The sequence below is a fragment of the Balaenoptera ricei genome, chromosome 9 (genome assembly GCF_028023285.1).
Source record: "Balaenoptera ricei isolate mBalRic1 chromosome 9, mBalRic1.hap2, whole genome shotgun sequence".
Classification (NCBI taxonomy): Eukaryota; Metazoa; Chordata; class Mammalia; order Artiodactyla; family Balaenopteridae; genus Balaenoptera; species Balaenoptera ricei.
In genome coordinates, this window is record NC_082647.1 from 100,042,169 (window position 1) to 100,068,635 (window position 26,467).

Genomic DNA, 26,467 nt, shown 5'->3' on the forward strand with positions numbered 1-26,467 from the left:
ATGGTCCAGTGAATTGACTCTTCTATGTCATCTAATCTATTTTTTGTATGTACCTCCGAACATAAACATGTCAGAAAGAAAAGTAACCAAAAAAATGGGGCTGGTGTGAGAAGAAACTGCTGATTATGGAGGTCGTCAGATTTCTGTGATACACGGACTAGGGCAGCGACAGCCGGCACCTCGGAGGGGCCTCCACTGAAAGCTGTTATTTGTGCCGTAGTGATTGCCAGGCAGCAGGGACCACCGCGGGCCCAGCAATGATTGGGATGCAGGGGTTTGCGGAAGGGAGGCGGGCTGTGGAGCACAACCCGGAGGGACAAGCATATTTCTGCACAAGCAACAACTCCAACATAGACTGTTTCAAGCAGTGTACCCGAATGCAACAAGCTTTCCATAACAAATGACTCATCGGAAGGAGTCAAGGTCATTGCTGGAGATTACCCAAGGTTTATTTGGAATGACACAGCACTGAAAACAGAATCGTTACAGATGACTTGTGGGTACAGCATACATCATCTATATCTTATTTTCGGACGATCTGTGAAGATGAGTTGCATCAATAAAAAGACGTGGAAATATATAGGAGCTTTCTGAAATAGTGTTCTCTGGAGGTGGATGTAAACGCCGCATCAGCTAGCCAGTCTCGGAAAGGCAGAAATTAAGACAATTTAGCTGCTGGTGGCAACTCGCCCACCTCCAGTCATGGTGGCCGGACATCCAGATCATCAGACTCTGCTTTCTCCAAAGGGGCAGCAGCTCCGACGTGCCGTCAGTCGTCGCATCCTGAAGAACGCACATTCCGAACACAGATACTGTCCACTCTTTTGGCAATGGGATGGCTGGTTTTGCCCAGAGGCAAAACTGCAACTGTGATGCCAGACGGAATAAGAGCAACGCATGTATCAATGACACATAAGAGGCTAAAAAGCTACAATGGAAAGGAGAGAGCGCAACTATGTATATGTAGCCTTGTGTATACACATAGATCCAGGAGTGATGAGAACTAGCTCGTGTGACTGTGTGTCCGTATATATATATATAGAGAGAGAGGTGCTGGTAAAGAACAGTGACAACTTTTGCAGCAGTTTCGTTTTAAACACAGTAAATGTGAAAGGGAGGGAGAGAGAGAGCACGTGCTCACACCTGCACAGGGGAATAAGATAATCTCGTATTACAGGACAACTCATCACGTCTTCTGCAGGGAAGCCACTCAATACCATACACTTGGTGCACAGAAATTAAGGTTCTGGTCTGGAGAAAGCTACTTTAGAACTGGTGGGAGGGGGTCGAGTATACAAGTCTCCACAGCTTGGACAAAGCACAAACAAACCTGTTAGCAAGAACGTGGGAACCAGTGAAGACTTTTTCCTTAATTTACTTGTTTTTTTTCCTCTAAACATTTGTTTGCACACATGCTTCATTGACATAGGCTTCCAAACTTTGTCTGGCATTGGTCTGTAAATCACTAAGAGTGTCATAGCAAAAGTGAACTCTTCAGGTTTTCACAAAGGTTTAAAAACCCAGTAATCAGGCTCTTTCTACAATACTTCTGGCCCTAATCCAGGCGCCGGGTGAAGTTCTCTGGAAAGAGGCCTTTGTACGTGGCGAGGTCTCTGTACTGAAGCCAGTCTGATTCCTTCACACCTACCAGCCAGCCTGCATCCTGCAAGACAAAGACAGGGCTTTCAGAGTCCAACAAACTACTGGAAAAATCTGCATTGCCAAAGATTAATAAAATAATGGGTTTAATGAGCATTGTGGTCCTGCACGAGGATGATGCATTACATGTAAACAGGTGCGCTGAGCTCAGGGGGAAGGCTTGTCCCAAGTAAGCTGTTAGTTAAAAAAAAAAAAAAAAAAAAAAAAAAAAAGGAGGGGCTTCCCTGGTGGCGCAGTGGTTGGGAATCTGCCTGCCAATGCAGGGAACACGGGTTCATGCCCTGGTCTGGGAAGATCCCACATGCCGCGGAGCAACTGGGCCCGTGAGCCACAGTTACTGAGCCTGCGCGTCTGGAGCCTGTGCCCCGCAACAAGAGAGGCCGCGATGGTGAGAGGCCCGCGCATCGCGATGAGGAGTGGCCCCCGCTCGCCGCAACTGGAGAAAGCCCTCGCACAGGAACGAGGACCCAGCGCAGCCATTAAAAAAAAAAAAAGGAGTAAACATATGAAATTATTTTATGTATATTGTTAATTGAAGGTTAACATTAATATTATAATTTTGTATAAAGTATAGTGAATTGATGCTAACTGGATTAAGACGTAAGTCCTTAAGGAAGAGGACAGAATTAGAATTATAGCCAGTGCAGGGAATTCCACGGCAGTCCAGTGGTTAGGACTGCATGCTCTCACTGCCGAGGGCCCGGGTTCAAACCCTGGTCAGGGAACTAAGATCCCACAAGCCGAGCAGTGTGGGAGGGAGGGAGGGAGGGAGGAAGGAAAGAAGGAAGGAAGGTAGGGAGGGAGGAAGGAAGGAAGGAAGGGAGGGAGGGAGGGAGGAAGGAAGGAAGGAAGGAAGGAAAGAAGGATTATAGCCAGTGCAAAGAGAGGAACACCGGGTGAAAACATCACACACAGGACCATTTCCTGTCCTGCGGATCACAGTGAATAAAAGGCGTGAGGACCAGTGGGCTGGAATATAGTGCTGACAAGGCCATGGAAAGTCTTTTATTTCATCCTCAACCACTTGCTTATAAGAAGGAACTCTGTCTGCCAGCTCACATCATGTAACTGAAATAAACCACCATATACAAGGCTTCCCAAATACTAACAGCTCGATATGTGTTGCCTGGTATCACTATTGTGTTTGTTGCTTTTTAAGTTTATATAAACTACAAAGCTGTTTGATGTCATGACATTCTTGCTGGAAACATCTGTAGAGTCTGTAAATTACTCCTCATAAACATTTGTCTATCGTATAGGCGTGCCCTCACAAAAATGAAGACAGTTAACCACGGAAAGTTTAAAGAACCCATCCGTGCCTGGTCATACAGCATGGGAGACCAAATGTAAAACTGAGAAACAGAGGTTGCCATCTGCCCTTGGCTGTTTGGAGATAAGCAGAGGCTAGTTGGGAAAAGCTGAGTTGAAGGAACTATTTTAAACACACAGACCGTATGAAGTGAAACGAGAGGGAAATGACTACCTTTATTATGTTAACCAATGCAGGAAAGAGATCCCACTTAAAATGAGGGGTAGCCGGATTTAATCTGAACCAATCCCCAATATAGTTCAAGTACATCAGATAAAACAAGGTCTCAAAAATTAAATAAAGAAGCTGAATACACTCCCTTTGATATAATCTGAGACCATAAATTGATGCTGCTATATAGACAAGAAATATAAGCATTTAGACAGGCCAATTTTTGAAGGCAGAAAAAAAAAACACTGAGAAAAAAATGATTCAATAAAATAACTGATAAAATCCTAGCTGATGAGGAAAAGTGTCCTCTATAAAATTATGATGTTGTGTATGTGTAGGACAAAGTTACACTTAGAGTAAAAGATGATAACTAAATATTTTAAATTTTAAATCTCTAGTAGACATATAAAAGGTCACATTTTCCCCTCAAGTGTCTATATTTGACTTTATTTACAGCAGGTGAAAAATCTAATGGAGCCAAGTGGAGTCACGCATTTTAAAATAGTTTCAATAAAGACAAAAATAAAGGGCTGGCACAAACCCGTCATCAAGATATATTCCAACACATACATTCTGAAATGCAACTTATAAAGTGAAGAATCATAGTTAATATCAATCTTTAGTGAGGAAAATATAGAAAATTAAATTTTAACTGCTTAAAACATGTGGTAGACTAAAGATTTCCAGTTTGGGTAGTGGCAAAATAGCTGGTATCAGACAAATGCTTTTGCATAGAACAGTTATAAACACTAGAACAACTATATGTTTATATGTAGTTATATATACATATGCATACAGAAATGCAATTATTTATATTTAGAAATGACAGCTATAAAATATAAGTTTATATATTAGAATTTTACAAATAATGGAGTTGTGCATGTATAACAACTATTTGAAGGCACTGAAAATGACCAAAAGCAGGTAGAAATTAGGGGATATTTAACCCTTGAAACTGCATTGGGTGAGATCTGTTAATGGAGTTTTCTCCCTGAGGATCAGCCTCAGTCTGTGTGACACAGGGCATTCAGAGGAGCACTTTTATGGAGAATATCTTGAAAGAGAGAACTACAGAGAACGACTATCTTGAAAGAGAGAACTACTAAGAAATTTAAAGCAGCTATTGTAACTCGGTTCAAGTACTTAAACTGAAAGATGGTAATAATGAGAATAGATGGGAAAATCTCAGCAAAAAAACAGAAACTATATAAAAGAAAACATAGAAATTATAGACCTGTGTAAGTAATATCTGAAATTAAAAATTCCCAAGATCAGATTAACAACAAATTCAAAGCAGCAGAAGAAAGGATCACTGTACTCGAAGAAGATCAATGGAAATTATCCAATGTAAGTACAAAGAGGAGTAAATACTGAACAAAAAAACCCAGTCTTAGACATCAAGAAGTCCAACATATATATAATTGGAGACAGAGGAAAAAGAGGTGAAAGAGAGGGAAAAATTAGGAAATAATAGCCAAAAATCTTCTGAATGTAATAAAAAAAAAATCAAGATACAAGTCTAAGGAGCTCATGAACCCCAAGCATGAGACCTATAAAAAAAAATAACACCTAAGCACATTATAGTTGAACTGATGAAAACCAAAGATACAGAGAAATTCTAGAAAGTCCTCAGGGAAAAAGCCACAGTGTATACTGAGAAACAAGGTTAAACAAATTACAGCTGACTTCTAATATAAATAGGAGAGAGCAGAAAACAATGGAGCAATGTCTTTAAAGAGTTGAAAGAAAAAGAATCCAACTCAGAATTCTTCCTCTAGTTAAAAATCCTTAAAAATGAAGATGAATAAAGGCATCAAATAAACGTCATGTAAACAAATGCTGAGAGGATTTACTGCTAGAACATCAGCACTCTAGGACTCAGTCTTTCAAGTGGAAAGGAATTGAGACCAGATGGAAACTCAGATCTATAGGGAGAAATCAGAGCACTGGAAATGGCAAACATGTTGGTAAATATAAAAGACTAGCTTTTTTTCTCTTTATTTCCTTAAAAGATAACTTATGGTTAATGCAAAAATATATATAAATTTATATTTTATAATATATTTTATAAGTATAAAATATATTTTATATATATTTTACATATTTTCATAAGTTTATAATGAGGTTTTTAATGATTTTGAGACACCTAGACACTTTTGCCTGATATTGGTAATTTATGCTTTGTCATCTATTTGTATTAAAAATATATATATAATAGCATCCCAATAGCATCCCAGAAGAAGTGTCCTAAAAATCTAGTTAGTGATGCTGTGACCTTAAGCCCTTTTCAGAGCTGTCGCACAGCATCTCAGAAGGTAGAAACGTCTTCAGGAAGTCACCGCGCCCAACTGACTCTCAGGAAAAACCAATACAGCCTGCAGTACTTTCCACTCTCATCCTTTACCTGGTCAGCTTCCGAATCTGAGGGCACCACCAACACCACGTCACCCCTTTGTAAGGTAAGCTCATCAGAATTTGCTGCCTCGAAATCATGCAGTGTTTCCACCTGCAAAAGATTGTAAGAGAACCGATTCATTTTAGAAAGAAAAGGAGATGTAAAATTAAAGTTTCTCAGCCAGATTATCAGCAGGCTCTCTAAGAAGCATCTCCAAGCTGGATAAAAAAGGATGAAGATGAGTCACACCCCAAGGAAGAAGGCCGCTGAAGACAGAAAAGAAATCCTAATCTCTGTTTACTTAAAATATCCGAGTCTTACAGACTGATACTGAGGCCACTTGAATGTATATTTAGTAAAGCAATGCCTTCTGCAGGAACTAAAATGTGCATTAATGAAATTTTAATTCATCATATTTTTGTTAGAGATTTGCATTGTATTATCATCAATGTTTTGTTACTGTTTGTTTTTAAACCCAAAGTAAAGATACCTAGTGAAAAGTTCCTCTAACCCCAGCTTCTGTAAAATAATAATTGAGAAAACCATCACTTGCATGTTATATGGGAATTACTAATTAAGCCTGTGATCAATTTCTTTATAAGCAAACTTCCTTCCCTATCTTACCCTTTAAACCATGACAATCTGTTTCTTTTCCTTCTCTCTTTTTCTGGTTTTTAATTGAAATATATTTGACATGTAACATTGTATAATCTAAGGTATACACCGTATTAATTTGATACACTTATATATGGTAATATGATTGCCACTGTAGCGATAGCTAGCACCTGATCAGGTTACATAATTATCATTCTTTTTAGTGGTTGGGTTAATTAAGTTCTAGTCTCTTAGCAGGTTTGATGACTATAATACAACAGTGTCATCTATATTCACCATGGATTAGATCTCTAGGTCTACTTTACTATTTGCTGCAAGTTTCTACCTTTTAACAACATCTGTCTTAACCCACCACCCTTCTTTCCCTTTTTTTTTGAAAGATTTCTTTAAAATTTGATTACAGAAAATTTTTAAGAAGCAAAAGGAGAAAGAGTACTATAATTAACCCCCATGGACTCATCACCCAGCTTGGATAATGATTTAGTCATGGCCAGTTTTCTCTCTCCCATATCCCTCGCCTCAATCCCACTGCCAAGATTAAACACCTGGCTTTTAAGTTGTGTATTTTGCATACAGAATCATAACATGTCAGAGCTGGAAATGACTATCAAATTCATTTTTCTGATGAGAAAACTGAAGCCCAGAGAGAGGGTAAGTGCAATTCCCCATCTCACACTGCAGCTAGTGAGCAAAGCCAGGGAGGGACCCAGCCAGGCCTGGCTTTGCATGGCACCTGCCCCCTTGATTTCATGTCCTCTTCTTAAAACAGAACCCAGTGGGACACATGTCCTCACTGGCCACAAGTCTAGCTTTTTTCTCCACATTAATTCATTCATCAATCCCACCTGGACCCACTGGAGGTGACAAGGTAGCAGTTACTTTGTAATGAGCAGAGAGAGAGAAGAAGAGGATTCTACTCAATCCCACCCCGACAAACACACATAGAGTTAACACTTTTTAAAAGACAAAGAGTTGAATTAGGAAATGCAAAATCAAACATGCAAATTAACATTCCAACTATATTCTGTTAGGTAGGATTATCTGCCTTTAACCCCTGGCTTAAACTAGGGTATTAAGTACTACTTAAGTACTAGGTATTTACTGGGTTTTTGGTATGCACCCTTCCTTTTATGAAGACTTTAGTGGCCATTTGATGGCCTCTCTGAGCAAAACCTTCTTGCCATTATTTTTTATCCTTACCGTGGAAGCCCATTAAGATAGTTATTAACTTTCAAAATATTTATTGACTCCCTACTCTGTGCCATGCACTACAATGAGGTGCCAGAGCTGACTGAACGATTCATGTATCCTGCCCTCCATGGGGGACCCGATGAGCCCACGGATGATTTCAAGCCCTGGGCTCCAGGGGGAACTCGAGAGGGCACAGCCATTCACTACCAAGAAGAAATCCACCCATTCACTACCAAGGGGCATATCATTTACCCTGTGGCGAACTTTCTTTAATTATTGGTTGTTAAAATATGGAAAGACATGACTGTGGTTCTTGTAGCCCAGCAGCTTTGAAACCTTGCCATGTTACAATGGGATGTGGGAATAAAGCCTAAGGCAGTCAGAGCACAAATATATATAGCAAAAAGATTAAAAATCAGACAACCAAATTTGCACAAAAGGACCTCAAAGCAAAGGAAGGACAAATGACCACCAGATTAAAAAATAACAAATGTTAAGAGATCTGAAACACATTTCTCCTTTTTAAAAGAGAATCAGCTTTAATTTAAGTAAAACTGTATCGCAGGTCATAGAGAACTGAAAATATATTTAAAAATCAGGTGTGGCACTGCAAATGTATCCCTTCGTGCAGATAAGACAACCAAACGCACAAGCTTTTGAACTAAACAATGAACCTCGTTAACTGCAAATCAAATGGTACACAGTTCTCAAGTAGGGCTAAATTTAATTACACTCTGCTCTCCATCCAAAGTGACAGATTTTTCTATTACATTGTCCTGACATTGAATAAAATAAGAAAAAAAAAACAAAGTAAAAAGAAGAAATGTTTAGACCTTGTAGAGGAAGCCGGGAGGCCCTTCCTGGAAGGCCTCGCTTGCGGAGGGGGCGGCCGGCTGGGAGGCCTTGCCCGCTTTCTGCTCCTCCGAGGCCAGCGCTGGCGTCTCGCCGGTGGAGCCCGGAAGAGCCGCGTCGGCAGTTGCCTCCTTGAACTCTGCACCCATGGTCTCTTCATGTTCTCCCTCCCCTTCATTGTTGGAGGCGGGCTCTATGACCACCGAAGGGATGACCTTCTCCTAAAGGAAGAAAAATGTGGTTGGCAGCGACTGGGAAAGAAGACTTCTGTACCCTCCAAGAGCGGCCGCTATCCCACCCGACGCTGCCTGCTTCCACTGTCCCCACCTCCCCCATTCAGCTAAATGCCTGCTGTTCCCTTCTTCTGGCCTTTGGCCCTTCCACCTTGCAGGACCTTCCTCCCGACATGGCTTCCTTTCTATCTCTCCTGAGACAGAAGCCCTTAGTAGGACTAATTTCTGGATCCTTGAACAACCAGGAAGTTTGGTAAGAGTGAGGTTTTCCTAGGGAAACTGGGAAGTGGGATAGGAGGCTTCGGGGAGAGAGGGAGAGTCACCATGGGGTGGGGGGACAATCCTGAAGGGGAATGTAGTAGGACTCCAAGGACGCTCTCATTTTCACAGTGGTCCGTTCTTGTCCCACTGAATAGTAACCCTCGGTTGAAACTGACATTTCACCTCCTGTGACTGCTTTTCTCCTTGAAACCATATTGTTGGTAAAGATCTGGTGGCCCGTGTTTGGAGATAATCTGCCTGTCCTTTGCTTGTCGATTATCATCAGAGCCCACACTGCAGTGACAACTTGAGGGATGACAAGTCCCACCAACCACTCTAAGTACGGTGTTGTCTGGGGGGAAAAGCAGAACCAAAGGATCAAGATCTCTCTTTCATTTTTTAACAAAGATGAGCACTGAGGGGAATTTCCCTAGCATAATGGAAGCCTGGAGATCAAGTTTGATACATCCTCAGGTATCAGCGGACACAGGCACCTCCATTCTTCAATTTGGAGAAAACAATACACTCTTTCAACAAGCATAGCAATACGTACAGGAATATGCCTGGCATTGTGACAAAGACAATCTAATGAAAAAAAGGCATATACATTTGAGTTATTTCTCTAAGTAGTACTGCTACCTGCTGTTTGAAGGGATCATTCAATTTCAAGCTTTAAGTAACTCTGGAGAGATTATTGGAAATTTATTATGAGTAAAATAATCAGGAAAAAGCAAGGCCTCACATTAAGCCAACTCTTCACTGTTTCTACTTAGAAGAGCAAGAACATGGGCTTGAGAAAAGCGGTCCTTGCTTTGGCTCCTGGGTTTGAGGCTCCACATTAGGAACGTCTGCATTTGTTGCCTTTGAGTGTTTCTTTGAAGAAATGAAGAACTCGGGTAATTCCAACTTCATGTACGTATCAATGACCCATTTTCTTTTGAAAGTGCCAACACAGGGGTGGGCTTTTGGTGCAAGGAGCCTAATGGTGAGTTTGGGGCACTCTAATAAAAATCATGACCACAAAACAGTAATTAGAGTCATATGATTTAACTACTAATACGGGCTTCTCACCATGTGCCTGGCACCTGGCTAAGCATTTTGTGGCTGTTTTCTCACTGCATCCAACAACCCTGTATTTGTTCTATCATATTCTCTTCCTCCTTCCCCCATTCTCGTCCTTTTCACTGTGCTTCACTCCTTTTCTCCGTCACGTTATTCCACGGTTTCCTTTGCCCCTACCCGTGCTTAAGCCCAGTCTGCCAGAGCAGTAGGGGCCCGTGTGCAGCCTCACAATGCTGATACTGAGAGAATGCTGAGGCCGCTCTTCCTGAGAATGGACTATTTCGTTTTGGTGGAGTGCAGTGCCACAGAACGGCTACCAACTGTCCACGACTCCACATCCCAAAGAGGTACCACCATTAAGCAACAGACAGAGGATTTCAATGGGCGGTATCTCCCTAGAACCTCCATTTACTAGGACATGTACCTGAGTTACTGCTGCTTCTGTCTCTACCGGTTGAGGTCTGTCACCATCTACAGCCTCTGTGGCTTCGGTGTCAATCTTGGCCTCCTCTGAACTCGCTCCTTCTCCAGCAGGAAGAGTCACCTTCTCTGTCTCTGCTTCCCCCACGGGGGCCCCCTCGGCTGCCGGCACCAAGGCCCCAGCCGTCACATCAGCATCCGTTCCAGGGATGAGCTGTAAAGCAGAAACCAAACAGGCTGTGTCTGTCTCCACGGGCCTCAGTAAGAGTCAGGCTCAGCCCTTTCACGTCTCTCCCCTCCGCCGAGGCCATCAGACTTCCAGGCTTTCTTTGTCATGTCCTGAAGCCCAGGATGCAGGTACACCAGCGTCTGCCATTTGTTCAACAAACCCTGACTCCTCTTCCTCCTGGCCCGCAACAATGCTGCATTCCTCAGCTTTCCTTGCAGTTGGGTGTAGCACACGGAATTTGAATGGAAGTGACACATGCCGCTCCTGAGACATGGCTTTTAAGGTGTGCGTGGTCCCCTCCTCAAGCTCTTTCTAGCTTTGTTGGCTGAAAGCAGAGGGCGGCAAGGCTGTAGAGGCTATCTGAGTGATGAAATGGAAGGGGCCCGGGCCCGATACTACCTGGGTCATGGAAGAAAGCCACTTGAAAGTACCCTCATCACACAAAGTCAGAATTTAGAAACACTGTATTTTAGTATGAACTTTCAAATCTTCATGGGGAAAGGTCCCAGAAGCTAAATCACAGCCATGAAAAAAAAAAAAATTAGGAAGTTTCTCAACGAGACCTCTTGAGAATGAAGGGAAAATCATTTTCGTCATCAAATATGCAATATAATCCAAAAATCAAATCAGACTTTGGGTCCTTTACTGAGAAAAGCAAGATAGAAAAAAAGAGAATTTTGTTTCCAAGGTTGGAACGCAGTCAGAAGAGCTTTAAATAGTATTTAAAACTTGTAATAATGAAATGAAGTGCAATCAGAAGTTTTAGTTTTGCACAGATCGGCTATGGAGTCCAAGTCTTGAACAAGACTCTCACATCAGTTTGGCAGACGTGATTTGAGAGGTTCAAATCGGAAAGACTGAGAAAGAAGGAGAATTGTAGCTTGATCTTATATAATACACTCAGGACGCATCTTTCAAAAACTGATCTTGCCAGCTGATGTGATTAGCATTAGCCATTCCTTTTCTTTATTGAATAAATTCTACCCAGTCTGTCCTACTAAGTTAGGAAAGCTCTGATGTTGCAGATATTAACTGTCAAACCCAGAATACTGAAAAGTGTGATGGAGAGTGCCTGCCAATCGGGCCTCAGAAATGGGACATGGAGATTCTGAGCTACACACCTACAGTCACAGCAGGACACTTTTTAAAATAACAACTTTCTTCTGACTCAAATTTACTTTTATTTATAAAAATAACCCATTGCAGTATACACACTACTAAATAGAAATTAGATAACCAACAAGGACCTACTGTATAGCACAGGGAACTATACTCAGTATCTTGTAATAATCTATTAAGGAGAAGAATCTGAAAAAGAATACACACACATATATATATATATAACTGAATCACTTTGCTGTACACTGGAAACTAACACAACATTGTAAACAAACTATACTTCAATTAAAAAAAAGAAAAATAAATAAATAACCTGTTGCAGAATACATTTTTCTGCAACATTTTACTTTAGAAATGAAAAATAATGCTAACAGTGTAGTATTTGTTATAAGTATTACTCATATTCTTAGAAATTTACTTCCCTCTCTTAGGAGAATTTCCTATTATGAGAATTTGGCTCTCCATACGGTATGCAATGATCCAAAATGCAGCCACTGGCCATTACATGGCATTTATTTTTTTTTTCTACTCTGGCATTAAAGCACATGACTTCAGAAAAGTAATCCTTCTACTTGAATTGTAATATACTTATTTAAGGTGAATTATAAACGCTGATAATTACTGAAGTGGGGTAACAGGTACAGGGGGATTTATATTTAGGTGAATGACTGAAAATTCCTATAATAAAAGGTTAATTTAAAAATTTAAGAGAATTGCATCTCTTGTTTTACATAAACGGGTCTTTTTATATATATGTTTGTTACCATTGTTAAAAGAGTAATACTCAGAATATATATTAGGAGGGCATCTTAATTCTAAGAAGAGTAATGAACAACTGCTCTTAGCTTTACTGTTGGAGAAACCAACAAGCTCTCTCCAGGATCCTAAGGACCTAATGAATTTTCTTCCTCATCGGCAACTATACATAAAGACAATGTGCATGCAATGAACTTATGAGCTCAAATATAGAAAACAAGTTGTATTGTCATCATTCTAAGTTTTGTATGCTTTCCATCTGTCTGGAAAAATCACACCTATGGAGTGAACATGCCCCTGGTTTCAACAGCTTCGAACCAGACGGGCTCTATACTATGCAGACAGCATGGGCAAGCAGAGCAGTGAATACCACTACATACACACATACACACAGACACAGTGTTGCAGATCAAAAAGCAGCCATTATGGTATTGACAGGCTACTCCTCCAAGTTATTATACATAAACCCTTCCTTACATACATGTTCCAAGCACATACTATTAGTAACTGGATTTTACTCTCAACTGGATTGATATAGCTCCCGAAGAGAATATATTTTTTGTGAAGTATCGATGGGGTTACCAAAAGTAATTTTTTAACTTGATACAAATAGAATGTTAATAATGAGTCCCTGATTTATCTCTATGGCTCTATATAACTATCAGTTTGGTTGTATCCGATTTTACTAGTGCAAGATATACATGTTATCACCTCTCCTTTGTTAAATAATTTTAATAGGCATCCTCATTGGCTGGATCTGATTTACACCTGACAGGGTGGTTGCAGCGACGCCGGCCACCAGCAGGTGGAGACCAAGGGCTCTGTCTGTCTGCTCTGATGTTCGCTGACCTCAAAGGAACAAATAACTCAGCTTTAGCATGTCAGCAATTTACCTGATCCCTGTCACACACAAAAAAAGGGATGGAGCAGGTGGAATATTGTTGATAAGAATGACGGCAGATATAAATCACCAAAATATTGAAAGTAACAATGCTAATAAAGACAAGGTGCTAAGGAAATGGCACTGACTACAGAGGGGAAAAGCCAAACACTTTGAATGACCTACTTGGGAAAGGGAAGAAATGATCACTCCTCCATCCTTCTCTGAGTCCATTAGAAATGAATTCCTATTTCTCTAGCTGAAATTAACACTCTGATTTTACAGACCTTAAGAACATTATAGAAACAGGGAAGGACGTCGCCACCTGTACTCCCTTGTATCTTTCTGCCTCTGTCCGACATTCCTCTGAAAAATCAAGGATGCCCTGATCCTCACCTTATGTCTGGAATCTGTGCCATATTTTCTTCTTTTACCAAAATATTTCCAGTGCATATTTACTGACCGCAATAATAGAACAACATAAAAATACAATGGAAAATAGAATCCATTTGCTCAGATTAGGTGTTAGCTCTAGATAAATCAAGAACAGATTAAAAAGGCTTTCAGTGACAGAGTTATCCCTCTATGATTATTTTTATGCATTCCAATCTGTTAGCTAATGTAGACTTAGACTCTAAATTTAGTCTTTTCTAGACTCTAGACACCTGCAACCACAATGACTAATGACTGTATTTTTTGTGTTTCTTTTTTTTAAAGGGAGACCAGAGTATTGAAACTACTGAAAGTATTGCAAGCCTTTGATATTCAACGTTATTAAATTTTTCTCTTCACTACACATTTTAAGAGAAACACCATTATCTTATCTTCTGCCAAAACTGTACTATCTGTTCGCCAAATAGATTTATGGTGGAAAACATCTGATGCAAAAAGAGACTAAAAACAGTTCTCCCTACCCTCGGGTTGTTTACCGCATCCACAAGGTCCGTGAATCACATGCACCCTATTGCCAATTTGCACATTAATCACACAGAAATCACAGGGATCTGCAGGGGACCTTCTTTGAGAAGGTGAGCGGTTCTCACTTTATCACACTGTACAGATCTTACTGCCTTTTTATCTTCTGCCTCAACAGTCCCCTTGGTGGAAAGCAATATGGTCATGGCATGCATGACAGAGTCCTTTCAATCACCTACGTGCCTTAGCGAGATTTCCTGCAAGTGGAATGAAATGAATGCAATGCAACAATGGCCCCCATAACCTGCACAGCAGGGAAACACAGTGGGTGACAGAAACTAACCGGTCCCTCTGGGCGATGGTGCCCTAGAAGCAGGTCAACAAGGGCTGAGACCCCAGATAAGAGCTGTGATTGGCTGCAGGAGAATTTGTAATCTGCGGGCTTTGTGTAATTTATTGATTTATTTTATTTATTCGTTGTCTGTTTTCTTGGCAATATTAGCTCTGAACAATGCCTGAAAAGCAGCTTGCCAACTGTGTAACTGATCTGGATAAGGAAAAGTGAAGAGATGCCCTAGTATGAAATTCCTATAGGGTAAGCCATCTGAAAATAGGTATTTTTCTGCATAAAAAAATAATAGATACCATGGTTTTCAAAATAATAAATAACTTATGGTACCATTTTGATATATTTATTTTTATTCATTTTCTGTGCATACAGGGACTTTATTTTAGAAGACATGGATTGTGTTTCTTGGAAAAATTATATTAGTGGATATATAATACTTTGTCTTTTCTATTTAACAATTTATTTAACAGTTCTCCTATAATTGGACACTAGCTGGTTTCTAGTTTGTGTGTGTGTTAATACAATATAGTTTCTTTTTAAAATTTTAGTATTTTTATTAAATGGCGGTCATTAGAGAAAACTTGAAAAACATGGGAGCATAAAGAAGAAAACAAAGTACCCATCATTTCATGACCAATGCTAACATTTTGATGTGTTTTCTCCCACACACCTTCTTGCTAGGGGCACATGTGCTTGAACTGAACTGGGATCCTCCATCTACGGTGTCACCCTTGGTCCCAGCTAGTAGCAGAAACATCACTTAGGAGCTTGTTAGAAATGCAGGGTCTCAGGCCCCACCCCCAAACCTACTGAATTGGAATCTGCATCTTAATGAAGTCCAGGGAATTCGTGTGTGTAGTAAAGGTAGCACTGCCTTTTGCACTCCGCGTTACATTGTAAGCATTTCACAACCATCTGTCTTAAATCCCCCAAATGCATGTGTCAAAGGATGTGTTGGTGTGAGAATGACAGTAGGTCCCAGGTGACCTGGATGCTTCAGAAAGATGTGCCCGCACTCACGGTGGGCTGGGTACCAGTGTCTTCTGTCTGGGGTGGATGGATGGCACATAGTTTTCTATGCCAGGCTCAGTTATTGTGCTTTTAGGACTTGTTCATGCCCTGGTGTGTGGAAAATTCTCCAGAGCTTGGCTAATACTTTTAGAGTACTATTCATGCTTTGACTCCCTTTGTATATTTAATTGTAAAGAGCATTACAATGAAAAACTACACTGATGACACTGAATCTGGTAAAATTTTGTGATTTATTTTTTTTCTGTTTCAGTCTTACAATCTTCAGTTATGTGCTCACCGGATGCATTTGATTTTCATTAAAATATTCCTGGGGTAAATGACACAAATGATAAGTAAAGAATGTAAGAAATATATATTTTTCATTTGGTTACACTTGCGTCAGAGAGTAGCCCTCTTCCTGACATTTGCTCTTGGCAGGAGGCACTTGGCTAAAAGATCACTGAATTCTAGGCTTTCCAATTTATCCCAAACATGGAGAATAATAATTCTGACCCACAGACAGGTTTCTGCTTGACAGTTTCAATATATATATGCACATTCTGTAGCCTGTCGGGGAAACTGACATTTACTGTGGCTCTACAATTGTCCAGGCGCTATCCCAGGTGTTTTACATTTATTGCATATTATTCACCCAACAGCCCTATTAGATACAGTCCCGCTTTCTACACAAGTCAACTCATACTTAGTGACTTGCCCAGTCCGTAAACCAGGATTGGAACAGTCTAACTCTAAATTCTGTGTTTTTTCACACCAAACGGCATCCAAGAAAACAACGCACCTCTAAATCAGAGTTCCACAGTGATCCTGAGAGCCGGCACCTCCACAGACCTGCCACATCCTACTGACGACTCCCAAGCAAGCAATGTTTGCTGAAGAATTCAAGCGTGTTCTTACAGCCAATGCATTCACTTACACTCTTGGAATGCTATTTTTAAGTTGAGATTTGTAGATTATAAATAACATTTTTATTTGTAGACATGATGTATCCGGGCACCTAAGCAAACATGTTGTAAAATCCCTCTTACTTGATACAAATTATATAATCGAAAGCTATCAAGAAGAGATTGGTTGAATAGAATTTCTCCCCATTATTTTTGTCAATAGTCCTGTAAATTCCATTGTTTAGAAAGATATGTACAGAATGGGAAAGTGGAAAAGAAGAATCCATCTCCTGGTGTTATCCAGTGCACTGCAGAGTTACAACCGAAAACACTTAGAAACTGGGCACTTGGGCAGTCCTAGCTATGTTCACAAGTTAGAGATTGATATGATTCCACACCTGGAAGGACCGGAGGCCTCATCTAACCCAGAGTTCTCATTTTACAAGTGAGGAAATATGATGGAGTGGGAGTAGTCCTAGAGATGGAGCTGGAAACGTGGGTTTTAGTTCTGACTCTCCCACTAACAAGCATTGGAGCTGGAGTGATCCCTGGGTCCCTCTGGGAAGTAATGAAGGGAGGTGAATCTCACAGTGTGAATCCTGGCTCCAGGCCATCCTGGCCTTTTCCTGCCCAGCCCTTGTTCTGGATCCAACTTGAGCTCTTGACTTGTCTGAAGATCCAAGCATTTGTCTGAAAACACAGGATTCTCTTCAGGATCCATTTTAAAGAGAAGCTTAAGAGGCAGCTACAGAAGAGAAGGTTCCTATACTAAGACACAGTCTGGTGGACGGTACTCCTCCTCACATAAACTACACTTAAAACACGGCAGGTCATGATTCCCCTTCAGCAAGACTGTAGCGTGAGCTCTCCCACGGAACACCATGCCTCCAATGCTGTTCCCTTCAAAGGCTGCCCCTGGTATTACAAACTGCATTTGATAATCTATACGTTTCCTTTCTAATAAAGGGATTTAGTGGGTTTTTCTCCCCCTGACCTTCAGCTCAATCATCTTTTTCAATCTACTCTCCTAGTATCGCCTGCGGTCCCATCATCAGCCTTTAGCAGCCTGGTCCCAGCGCAACTCGGCTGCTGGCAGCAGGGTTGCCATGGCAACATCTGTCCAATTTAGCTCCATACTTCCTTTAAAAATTAAGATCTCCTGCTGAAATGCCAAAGTTAAGGAATTTTGGGGTTAATTTGGCCTTTAAGGTCATAGCAGAATATCCAATAATGATACACATTAAATTATTAAAGTTTTAATTAGAGATTCATTTGCAAAGTGTATGGGAGAAATGCGCAGGAAAGGTGGATTTGTCTTTACAAGCAAAGGTAAATATTGTGCGTTGCACACTCTCAGAGATTGGGACGTGAGCAAGTATTAGTTTCAGAAGCAGCCACAAAACACAGCTGCAATGGGGGTTGCAAAGAACTTGTTAAAGAGGCTCTCTAGAAAATGCCTTTACTGCAAGATAAACATTTCACCCCGCCTGGCTATGGCATCTTTGGGCATTTGCTGCCGCTGTGCAAACGGCCTTCTAGCGAGTGGGCTCAGGCTGGGGTTAGCAGAAGGCAGAAGCAGGGCTGCCAGACACACCCAGGGACTAAACCAAAACATGGAGATCTGCAAATCACCGAAATGTCATCATGCTCTGCTGGCAACTCCCAACCCTGACCCTGCCAAGAACCACAGGCATGTCCCTGGGCAACGTGTGACTCAGCCAGATGGCAGTCGGAGGCCTGAATCTTCAGGAAAGGTAAGCAGCTGACTGTCACATGTGGAAGACCCAACTGCCTACCCTCTGATATGACAGCCTTTGACTAGTCCCTGGACTTGGTAAGTAAAACACTCCGTGCTGATCTGTCGCCCCATTTGCCTAGCAAATAGAAGCTGGAAAATAAGACATGATTCAAGGGCGCTCTCATTATGAAGGATTTGGAAATCCTTAACTGTTTAATGGAGTAAGTTGTAGATTTTTGAGAGCAGGAAGAGACCATATTGTGTATCAAACACAACTTGTAAAGGAGAGATGAGAAAACTGGTAGAGAACGGGAAAATGATTTCCCCAAAGCCACCTCACTGGTTAGCCATGGAGCCAAGAGTCTCCAGACTCTTGATTCAGGGATCTTTCCAATACATCCCCTTAGATCCCTGCTTTGCAGCCAAAGTGGAGGATTAGGATACCCATTGTCTCTGAGAAGCTCAAGGTTGGGCTCTACAATCATTTTTATTTTTTTTTGACCCTTCAGCTCCACATCAGGAATATGCACCAAGTTGAAGCATTGGTTGGAGAAAGTCCTGGTGTCAGCGTGGAGGGATTTCAGCCCAGTAGTGACCCTGTTGGCTTTAGATTGGTCTGTAAATGTACTTTTATAAAACCTGCTCTTTTGAAAAATACAGCATCTGGAGTAGTTAGGAGATGAATACCTATGGATTAAAATGTCAGGATTTGCATTTCATGTCATCACTTTCTGGGTGTGTGATCTTGGTTTAAACCACATAAACTCTGTGTCTCACTTTCCTTAATCTGCAAAATGTGGTAATGATACCTAAAGAATGCTTCCTTCACAGGACTGCTGTGAGATAATGTATGTCAAATATTAGCACACAATACAGTCCTGTTGACTGCGCCTTAACTCTCTTGGTGTTTCAGTCATACTGCCTCTCACTGCAGGCCAAACACAGTAATTCTCAAAGGCAGCACTTGGGGTGGTTGAGACTCAATATTGGCAACATTGAGACTCAATTTGCCAGAGAAAAGGAAGGGATCTCTGATCCAAAATCAAGCACTTTTTCCTAATCACACTTATGGTTCCAGCTCATGTCCACTAATGAGGAGAGGTCCATGGAAAGGACCTTCTACCCTGGAGGTGCTGAGAGGATGAACAGAACAAGAAAGGGCAAGAACAGGTGCAGAACTATAAGACACACTGGTCTGGATGTTCAGTTCCATATCATCCATGGACCAAATAAACCTTGATGCTGGGACCCACGGAGTGAGAGACCTGAGCCCGTAGACACATCTCCAAGGCTCTGCCAAGTCGAAATCCTGTTTGGGGTAAGACTAGGATTGATGGGGGGTTGGGGGTGGGTTTTATAAACAGTTGTCTTTTTAGCATTCCTGGCCATCAGCCCAATTGGGTCTGGTCTTACCCAACTGGGCTGGATGGCCAGGAATGGTATCAACGTGGGCTTATGCATTGACCTCAGTAAATACTGAGAGAGAATAAGGGAGTTTTTATCCTGAAGTTAATTACAACCAAAACCACGTTAAAAACAGCAAGTTCAAGCACTAGATTTAGTCTGTGCCAAAAAGTATACACCAAGCCGGACACAAAAGGTCACATATTGTATGATTCTATGTATATGAAATATCCAAGGTAGATAAATCCATAGAGACAGAAAGCAGACTGGCAGTTCCCAGGGGCTGGAGGGGGGGACCATGGGTATGGGGTTTTAACCTGGAGAGATGAAAATGTTTCGGAACGAGATAGAGGTGGTGGTTGTACATTAGGAATGTACAAAAGCCACCGAATTTTTCACTTTAAATCGATTAATTTCATGTTATGTGAATTGCACCTCAATAAGAAAAAAAAGCACATGCCAAAAGTAACACTTAAAAAATCACTAGGCACCCATCATCGACAAATTGCTCCTCGAAAGTAGAAGAACAATCTGAAACTTCACGATCATGTTCACATGTAATTATAACACTGAAGAAATAATAACATTCCACAATCCTCACATGGGTCTGTGCAAGAAAGGGCTTTGGAATATGAGACCCCAGAAAGCAGGGAAGATGGTTTGTGTGTGCTGCTTAACAGCTGGCAGGTGGTTAATGAATACTTACTATCAGCCACATATGGAAACAACCACAGCCCCATTTTCCAGAGATGGAAACTGACAACCCCAGGTCAACCTGCTCTGTGAGGTGTGAGGCGTGGGGAGTTGTCCACCATCTTGTTACCTTCATCTTAGCCCTGGCTAACTCCATCTCTTCCCCGCGATGTGCTGCAGTGGCAGAGAGAAAGAAAGGTCTTGGCCCGGCCACTTGGGTCAACTGTGAATACATCTCTGGAGCTCATCTGCCTGTGTGCTCCTTCTATCACCCCCTGAAGGAGGCTGCATGCCTCTGAGTGCCCACATCTTCCTGGCAGTGAAGGTTGGAACATTCCCTATCAATGGACCCAATATGAAGGTCCCTAGAAGAGAAAAAGTCTTCTCAGAAAAGGCAAAGAATTTTGATGGGATGCAGCTTCTTTAGGAACCAAGAGGAAATTTGCGCTGATGGGGACATAAATAAGATCAAGTCCCTTAATATCAACGTGCAACAAAAGGAAAAGGGGTGCTGTCATCTTCCACATCTGTGGCCAGCTCCTTCCCAGAGTACAGCTTTCACCTACATCTGCTTATCTTGGAGGAAACCACTTATCATGAAGATGATGACAGTAATGATATTATCCAACTCTCACTGCTGGAGGAACATCTACGTGCCAGATGCTAAACTAGGGACATGGATTATTTCCAAGCCCTTGCCAGAAACTTTGAAGGTAATTATCATTAATCCCATTTTACTACATTTGTGGCAACTGGGGCTCAGATGTCACAAGGCCACTGTGCAGCATAATGAGAAAGGTGGCCCTGCTTTTGATCACAATAAGCAGCTTCCTTTTCCTAAATATAAAAATTCAATTATCTGAATGGAAACTGAAAGAAAGAAAATGACCAAGTAATATCGGTATTTTAATAGCTTTGGCTGTAGTCTCTTTCAGGATCAGTAGATCATAGTGTCAGTCAGTCAACAGATCAATGACTCAGAATTTACTGGGCATGTATTATTCACCCAGTTCTGTGCTGGGTGCCATGGAACACAAAAGTAACAGCTATTTGTTTGGCCTGCAGCGCACTGAGAATGTAATTAGCTGCTAATGGGAATGCAGTCAAACTCAGAGAAAATAACCATTCCTATGATTTTTTTTCTGAGAAAGGTAAAAAAGGTACATCTATCTCCAAGATATGCATATCTGCCTGCCTGTCTATCTATCTATTGCCATAAATATCCATATCCATATATAATTATATACATTATAATTTAAAGCATGCTGCAGAGTGAGCACTTTGCATTTGGACATAATTCTATGATAATGAAGGGCAGACAAGGAATTGCTGACTTCCCCTGTTCCTCAGTGTCTTCCTCTGACAGATCCGAGCTCACATCTAGAGGCACAGTGGAAGCCTGAGCTCCCACGTTCACGCTGCACAAGGAGAAAACTCAGTGCTGTTGCCCACACACACGCCCATCACAGAAGGATGCCCGGACCACTGTGTAATGTCTGCCTCACCCAGCGCCAGTCTGTGTGAACCAGGACGGCAGGAGCCGTATCTACTGCCTGCATCACCGTATCCCCCAGACCCGGAACAGAGCCTGACATCTAGAGAGGACTCAGCTATATCTACCAGCTGAATGAAGGAGGAAACTAGCACATGCATTCTACACACACAGATAGAAATATTCCTGGAAAGATTAAGTTCACAGACCATAGCGTATATCTCTATCTATGTATCTATCTATCATGTATCTGTTTACCTATCTACCTACCTAGCTATCATCTATCAATCATCTATCTGTTTACCTATTATCTATCATCTATCTATCTAATCTATCTATCTATATCTATCTGTTTACCTATCAGTTATCTATCATCTACCTATCTATCTATCATCTGTCTGTTTACCTATCAGCTATCATCTATGTATCTATGTATCTATGTATCTATGTATCTATCATCAATCTGTCTATAGTTGTTGGTTTAAATTGGTCCTGACAAGTCAACTTAAGTTTGGTGAAATGTTCAAAAAACGAAACACAACAAAACCAAAAGTAGTTCCTCAAATAATGGGTCAGTGTTTCACCTTCCAGGATTCTAAAATTATTCTAAAAATTCTAAAATTCTAAAAATATCTACCTCGATCTTTTCCCCATTTATTTGTTTTGGAAACAATGTTAACCCTAAATTTAATTACACTGCATTATTTCTTTAAAAATAATACGGACAAAAGACATTGGTCCACTTCACATCACTGGAGCAAAATATAGGAGCAGACAGAAATTTAGAGAAAGTTAGAAGGGATTCTCTGAAAGAAAATAAATGTAGGTAAAAATCATCTTTATCTGTTTTTGAACCTAATTCTCTGATATATTTCTAAACAAATATTGATTTTTTTTTTCCTAAAGAAAATTTACAGTACTTATATAACATGGAAACGTCTGGAGAAGAGGCAGCAAGTGTTGGTTTTTAAAATGTATCTTGCAGATATACTGGTAAAATTTGGTGCTGTAGGGAAAAACTAAAAACAGTATTAGCTAGGTGGGGAATGAGACAACAAACAAAAATGTAATAATTAAACTTTTCTTAGGAGCCCGAGGTTTCTTTGTGAACCGCTGCTCAAATTTCCTGTTTTTGAAATTACATTTGCCTCTTTTTTTTTTTTTTTAACAAAACCACCACAAATTTCACTTCATACGAAATGCATTCTGTCAAGACTGGAAATAATAACCATGTGGTGACATTTCGGCAGCAAAAATGATGACCTCAAAAGGTCACGTCAACCCCATCGTGACTGATGACAGCTACAGCCAGCCTGCTAATTAATGCTCGGGACACGGTGTGGATTTTCATCTCTTTACAACTAAATATCACACATCTAGCAACAGAAGAGAGCTTTCTTCAGAAAAAATAACCCTAATATTATCTCAATTATGACCAGAAAAAAGAAGCTATAAACCTACGTTAAGAGAACAAAAACACATTTTATCTGAGATTATTTTCTTAAGTAGAAGGGCGGACTTGGGGGGAGCACTGACTTTATCCAAGTGTATCCATTTTAAAACATGAAAAGTAGCCACTTTTGATGAGTATTAGGCAAATCAAACTGCTGTAAGCTGCCCTCTCTTACTATTATTTTTTAGTCCATTTGAGGGTGGAGAAATCAACTGCTTGAACTTTTTCTTCTTAGACAGGATGACTCACATGGTCAGCTCAGGACCTGCTGTTCTTAATCACCTCTGCATCTCAGCAGGTGCCTGAATCCTTCATAAGATTCTCCAAACTGCCTTGCATTTCACAAGGCATCTAAATTTTCTATTCTCTAAAGTTCACATAATCTTTAGGAGACAAGCATTTTCACAATGAAGAATTCTTCCAGGGACTTCCCTGGTGGTCCAGTGGTTAAGAATCTGCCTTCCAATGCAGGGGATGCGGGTTTGATCCCTGGTCAGGGACCTAAGATCCCACATGCGGCGGGGCAACTACTGAGCCCGTGTGCTCTGAAGCCCACGCACCACAACTAGAGAGAAGCCCGCGTGCCGCAACGAAGATCCCACGTGCCACAACTAAGACCCGACGCAGCCAAATGAATAAATGTTTTTTTTAAAAAAAGAATTCTTCCAAACATCTCCTTACCCAACATGAGGGAAGCCCGTTCTAGTAATGGTTGATGCTTATACTGTACAGATTGCTAAATAGTTTTAACACCACCCTTGATTTAAAAGATTATAAATCTTTATATATGTAGTAGGTACGACACAATAGGTACTTGATAATTGGTAGCTACTCAGATTCTTCATTGGAAAACCAATGAACTTAGACTTTGAGAAAACAAAACCTGCTTACATAAGTTTGTTAAAGTAAGGATGGGTATGAGAGGTTATGTGGTCATGGCCATTGGAGGATCAATATTCGAGCCTGTATTTAACACATGAGCTTGTCTATTTCACATCTCCACCCTACTGTCAAACCCAGAATACCCTTGCTCAAAACCATGGGCATTAATGTCATTAAGCCTTACACTGAATAGTCTGGGGCACTGAATCAACTGGGTTTAAAAACACTGGTATACACTACTATATATAAAATAGAAAACTGCTATATAGCATAGGTAACTCTATTCAATACTCTGCAATGACCTATATGGGAACAGAATCTAAAAAAGAGTGGATACATGTGTATGTATAACTGATTCACTTTGCTGTACAGCAGAAAGTAACACAACATTGTAAATCAACTATACTCCAATAAAAATTAATTTAAAAAAAAGCACTGGTAAAGATGGAGTCTGTGCTGCTATTCAAAATAGAAATTTGGTGACAACTTTTCAGAACTGAAGCCATTTCTAAATCAATATCTGAACCTAATCAATATCTTTCTAACTCCCCAGCATGGTCCATATTCTTTCTAAAATTAATTTTCTTCTCAATTATAACAGTGTTCGAAGATTCAATTGCCTCTTTCCCTTCCTTTGTTATTTAAATCATCCTACGTTGGGTGGAGAGATCTGACACCAAATGAAAATGCTCCATCTGCACTGAGTTACTAAGATCACCGGTGAATCTGGGAATGAGAGTTAAGAAGAAAAATCCCGGACACTGGAGCACGAAGCCTCAGCACTTCCCAGTCTACAATCTGTGCAAACAGCCTTTTTAGGAGGCACTCAATCTAGCAGAACACAGTCTTGTTTTCCTTACAAAACTTGGTCCAACTGTGTACCTTTACATGGAAAATACGATCATTTTTCTTGAGTAATTCTCAATTTGTATTTTGCATCACTATCTTGCCCTATTATTTATTTTTTCTACTCTATTAATAAATAATAAATTTGACAGATGACCTACCCTTTTCCCAGTAAAACAACCTAGGGCACTGACAGCAAAAATATAGCTTTTATTTCTTTAGTTATCTCACCTAGGCAATGTTATTTGGGGAATAGGGAGATTGGTCTCCCTCTTTGTACAGATTCTGGGAAGGCTGTAGGGTACCCTGATTGAAATTCTTGGGAGATATTTTAACTGCATTTCATAAATAAACTATTGTTCACTCTCCCTGGGAAACTTTGGTAAACTTCCCTGGTAAATTTTCCTTGGTATCATTCTACACTTTCACGTGTGTTAACTTATCCAATTCAATAGGGTGCATATAGAGCCCATCCCAGTTTTCGATGTGGTGTGGTGTGGTGTGTAGCTGAAAGGAGCAGGTTAGAGAAGGGTTCCAGGCAGACAAATGAGTCTCCACTCTTGCACAAAATACATCCTCAAGCTCTCTTGTGCTATAACAGCCAGCACCAGACTTGACTTTGAGCAAATGGTTGTTCCCATAGAAGTCCTTATAGATTCAAGGATTTCTAATATAGGATTTCAGTCCCTCCTGGGGCCTTCACCAACCTACAAAACTAATATGGTAAGAAATCATCGTGTAGACACAACCAACAAGGTGATTACCCTTCTGTGTATCATCTGCAGGTTAGTCCCTAATGGAAGGCCCATCTCCAGCCATCACAGGTGGGGCAGAGCATTAACAAGTCTGGTTAGTTGTGAGTTATTACAACCTATTGACCATGAATGGGAGAGTATCAGAAAGAATCAAGGCACCCTGTTTTGAGACCCAAGCCTGTGGCTACATGACAGCGTAAGAGCAGGTCTCTGGATATCTTCCTTAAAAAAAAAACAGTAAGAGCATGCAGTTTCCCTGTCAAAGGAATAAAGGCCATTTGAACCTGGGTAGCCATGACAGATACGGAGGTGATTTGGTCCAAGTGAAGCATGAATGAGAAGGGAGAAATGGGATGATGAGATGAGCACAGCTAAAGGCAGGGGAGGCGGGGGGAGGGTGGAAGGGAGGTGGCGCTCACCGCTGCCCCCTCCACTGGCTCCTCAGCCTGGGTGTCAAGTCCAAGGTCCAGCCCAGCAGCAGGTGGTACGGCAGCGGGGGGCTCCTCTGCTTTTGGCTCTGTGGGCGGAGCCTGTTCAGGTTCAGCCTTTGATGGTTTGAGGATTAGAGGAAAAAGATTCAACAAGTGAATGGATAACATGACGGAATACTGGACAATTACGATTTTCTTCGTCATCCTACAGGCAATTCGCTTCATGAAATCTGTGCTGGAAAAAAACCTCACATTAGGCATGATGGGTCTTTACACAACTGAAAAGTCTAGGAATAAACTCTTATTAAGCTTCACATTACCATCACCAAGCACTGTTATATCCGTTGAAGTTGGGCAAAAAGACTTACCATTTTGGCTACTCATTTTACTTACCTTCAACATTTTGAGTATTCACTTCCTTAGGACATCTATAAGAGATCCTGA

The 26,467-nt window shown here is 40.9% G+C and overlaps 1 protein-coding gene across 3 annotated transcripts in view; it reads right to left on the minus strand.

Moving 5' to 3' along the window:
* Positions 1-504: 504 nt before the first annotated feature.
* AMPH (amphiphysin) overlaps positions 505-26,467 on the minus strand; it is a 180,389-nt gene continuing 154,426 nt past the window's right edge. For 2 of the 3 annotated variants that reach the window (XM_059932887.1, XM_059932885.1), the window contains 4 exons: positions 10,173-10,382; positions 8,174-8,413; positions 5,544-5,645; positions 505-1,663 (listed from right to left, as the gene is read on the minus strand). In XM_059932887.1, the coding sequence (XP_059788870.1) occupies positions 1,556-1,663; positions 5,544-5,645; positions 8,174-8,413; positions 10,173-10,382 (660 nt within the window). In that variant the 3' untranslated portion in view covers positions 505-1,555. Of the gene's footprint in view, positions 1,664-5,543; positions 5,646-8,173; positions 8,414-10,172; positions 10,383-26,011; positions 26,138-26,467 lie in introns of all 3 variants that reach the window. The other variant, XM_059932886.1, reaches the window with a different exon arrangement.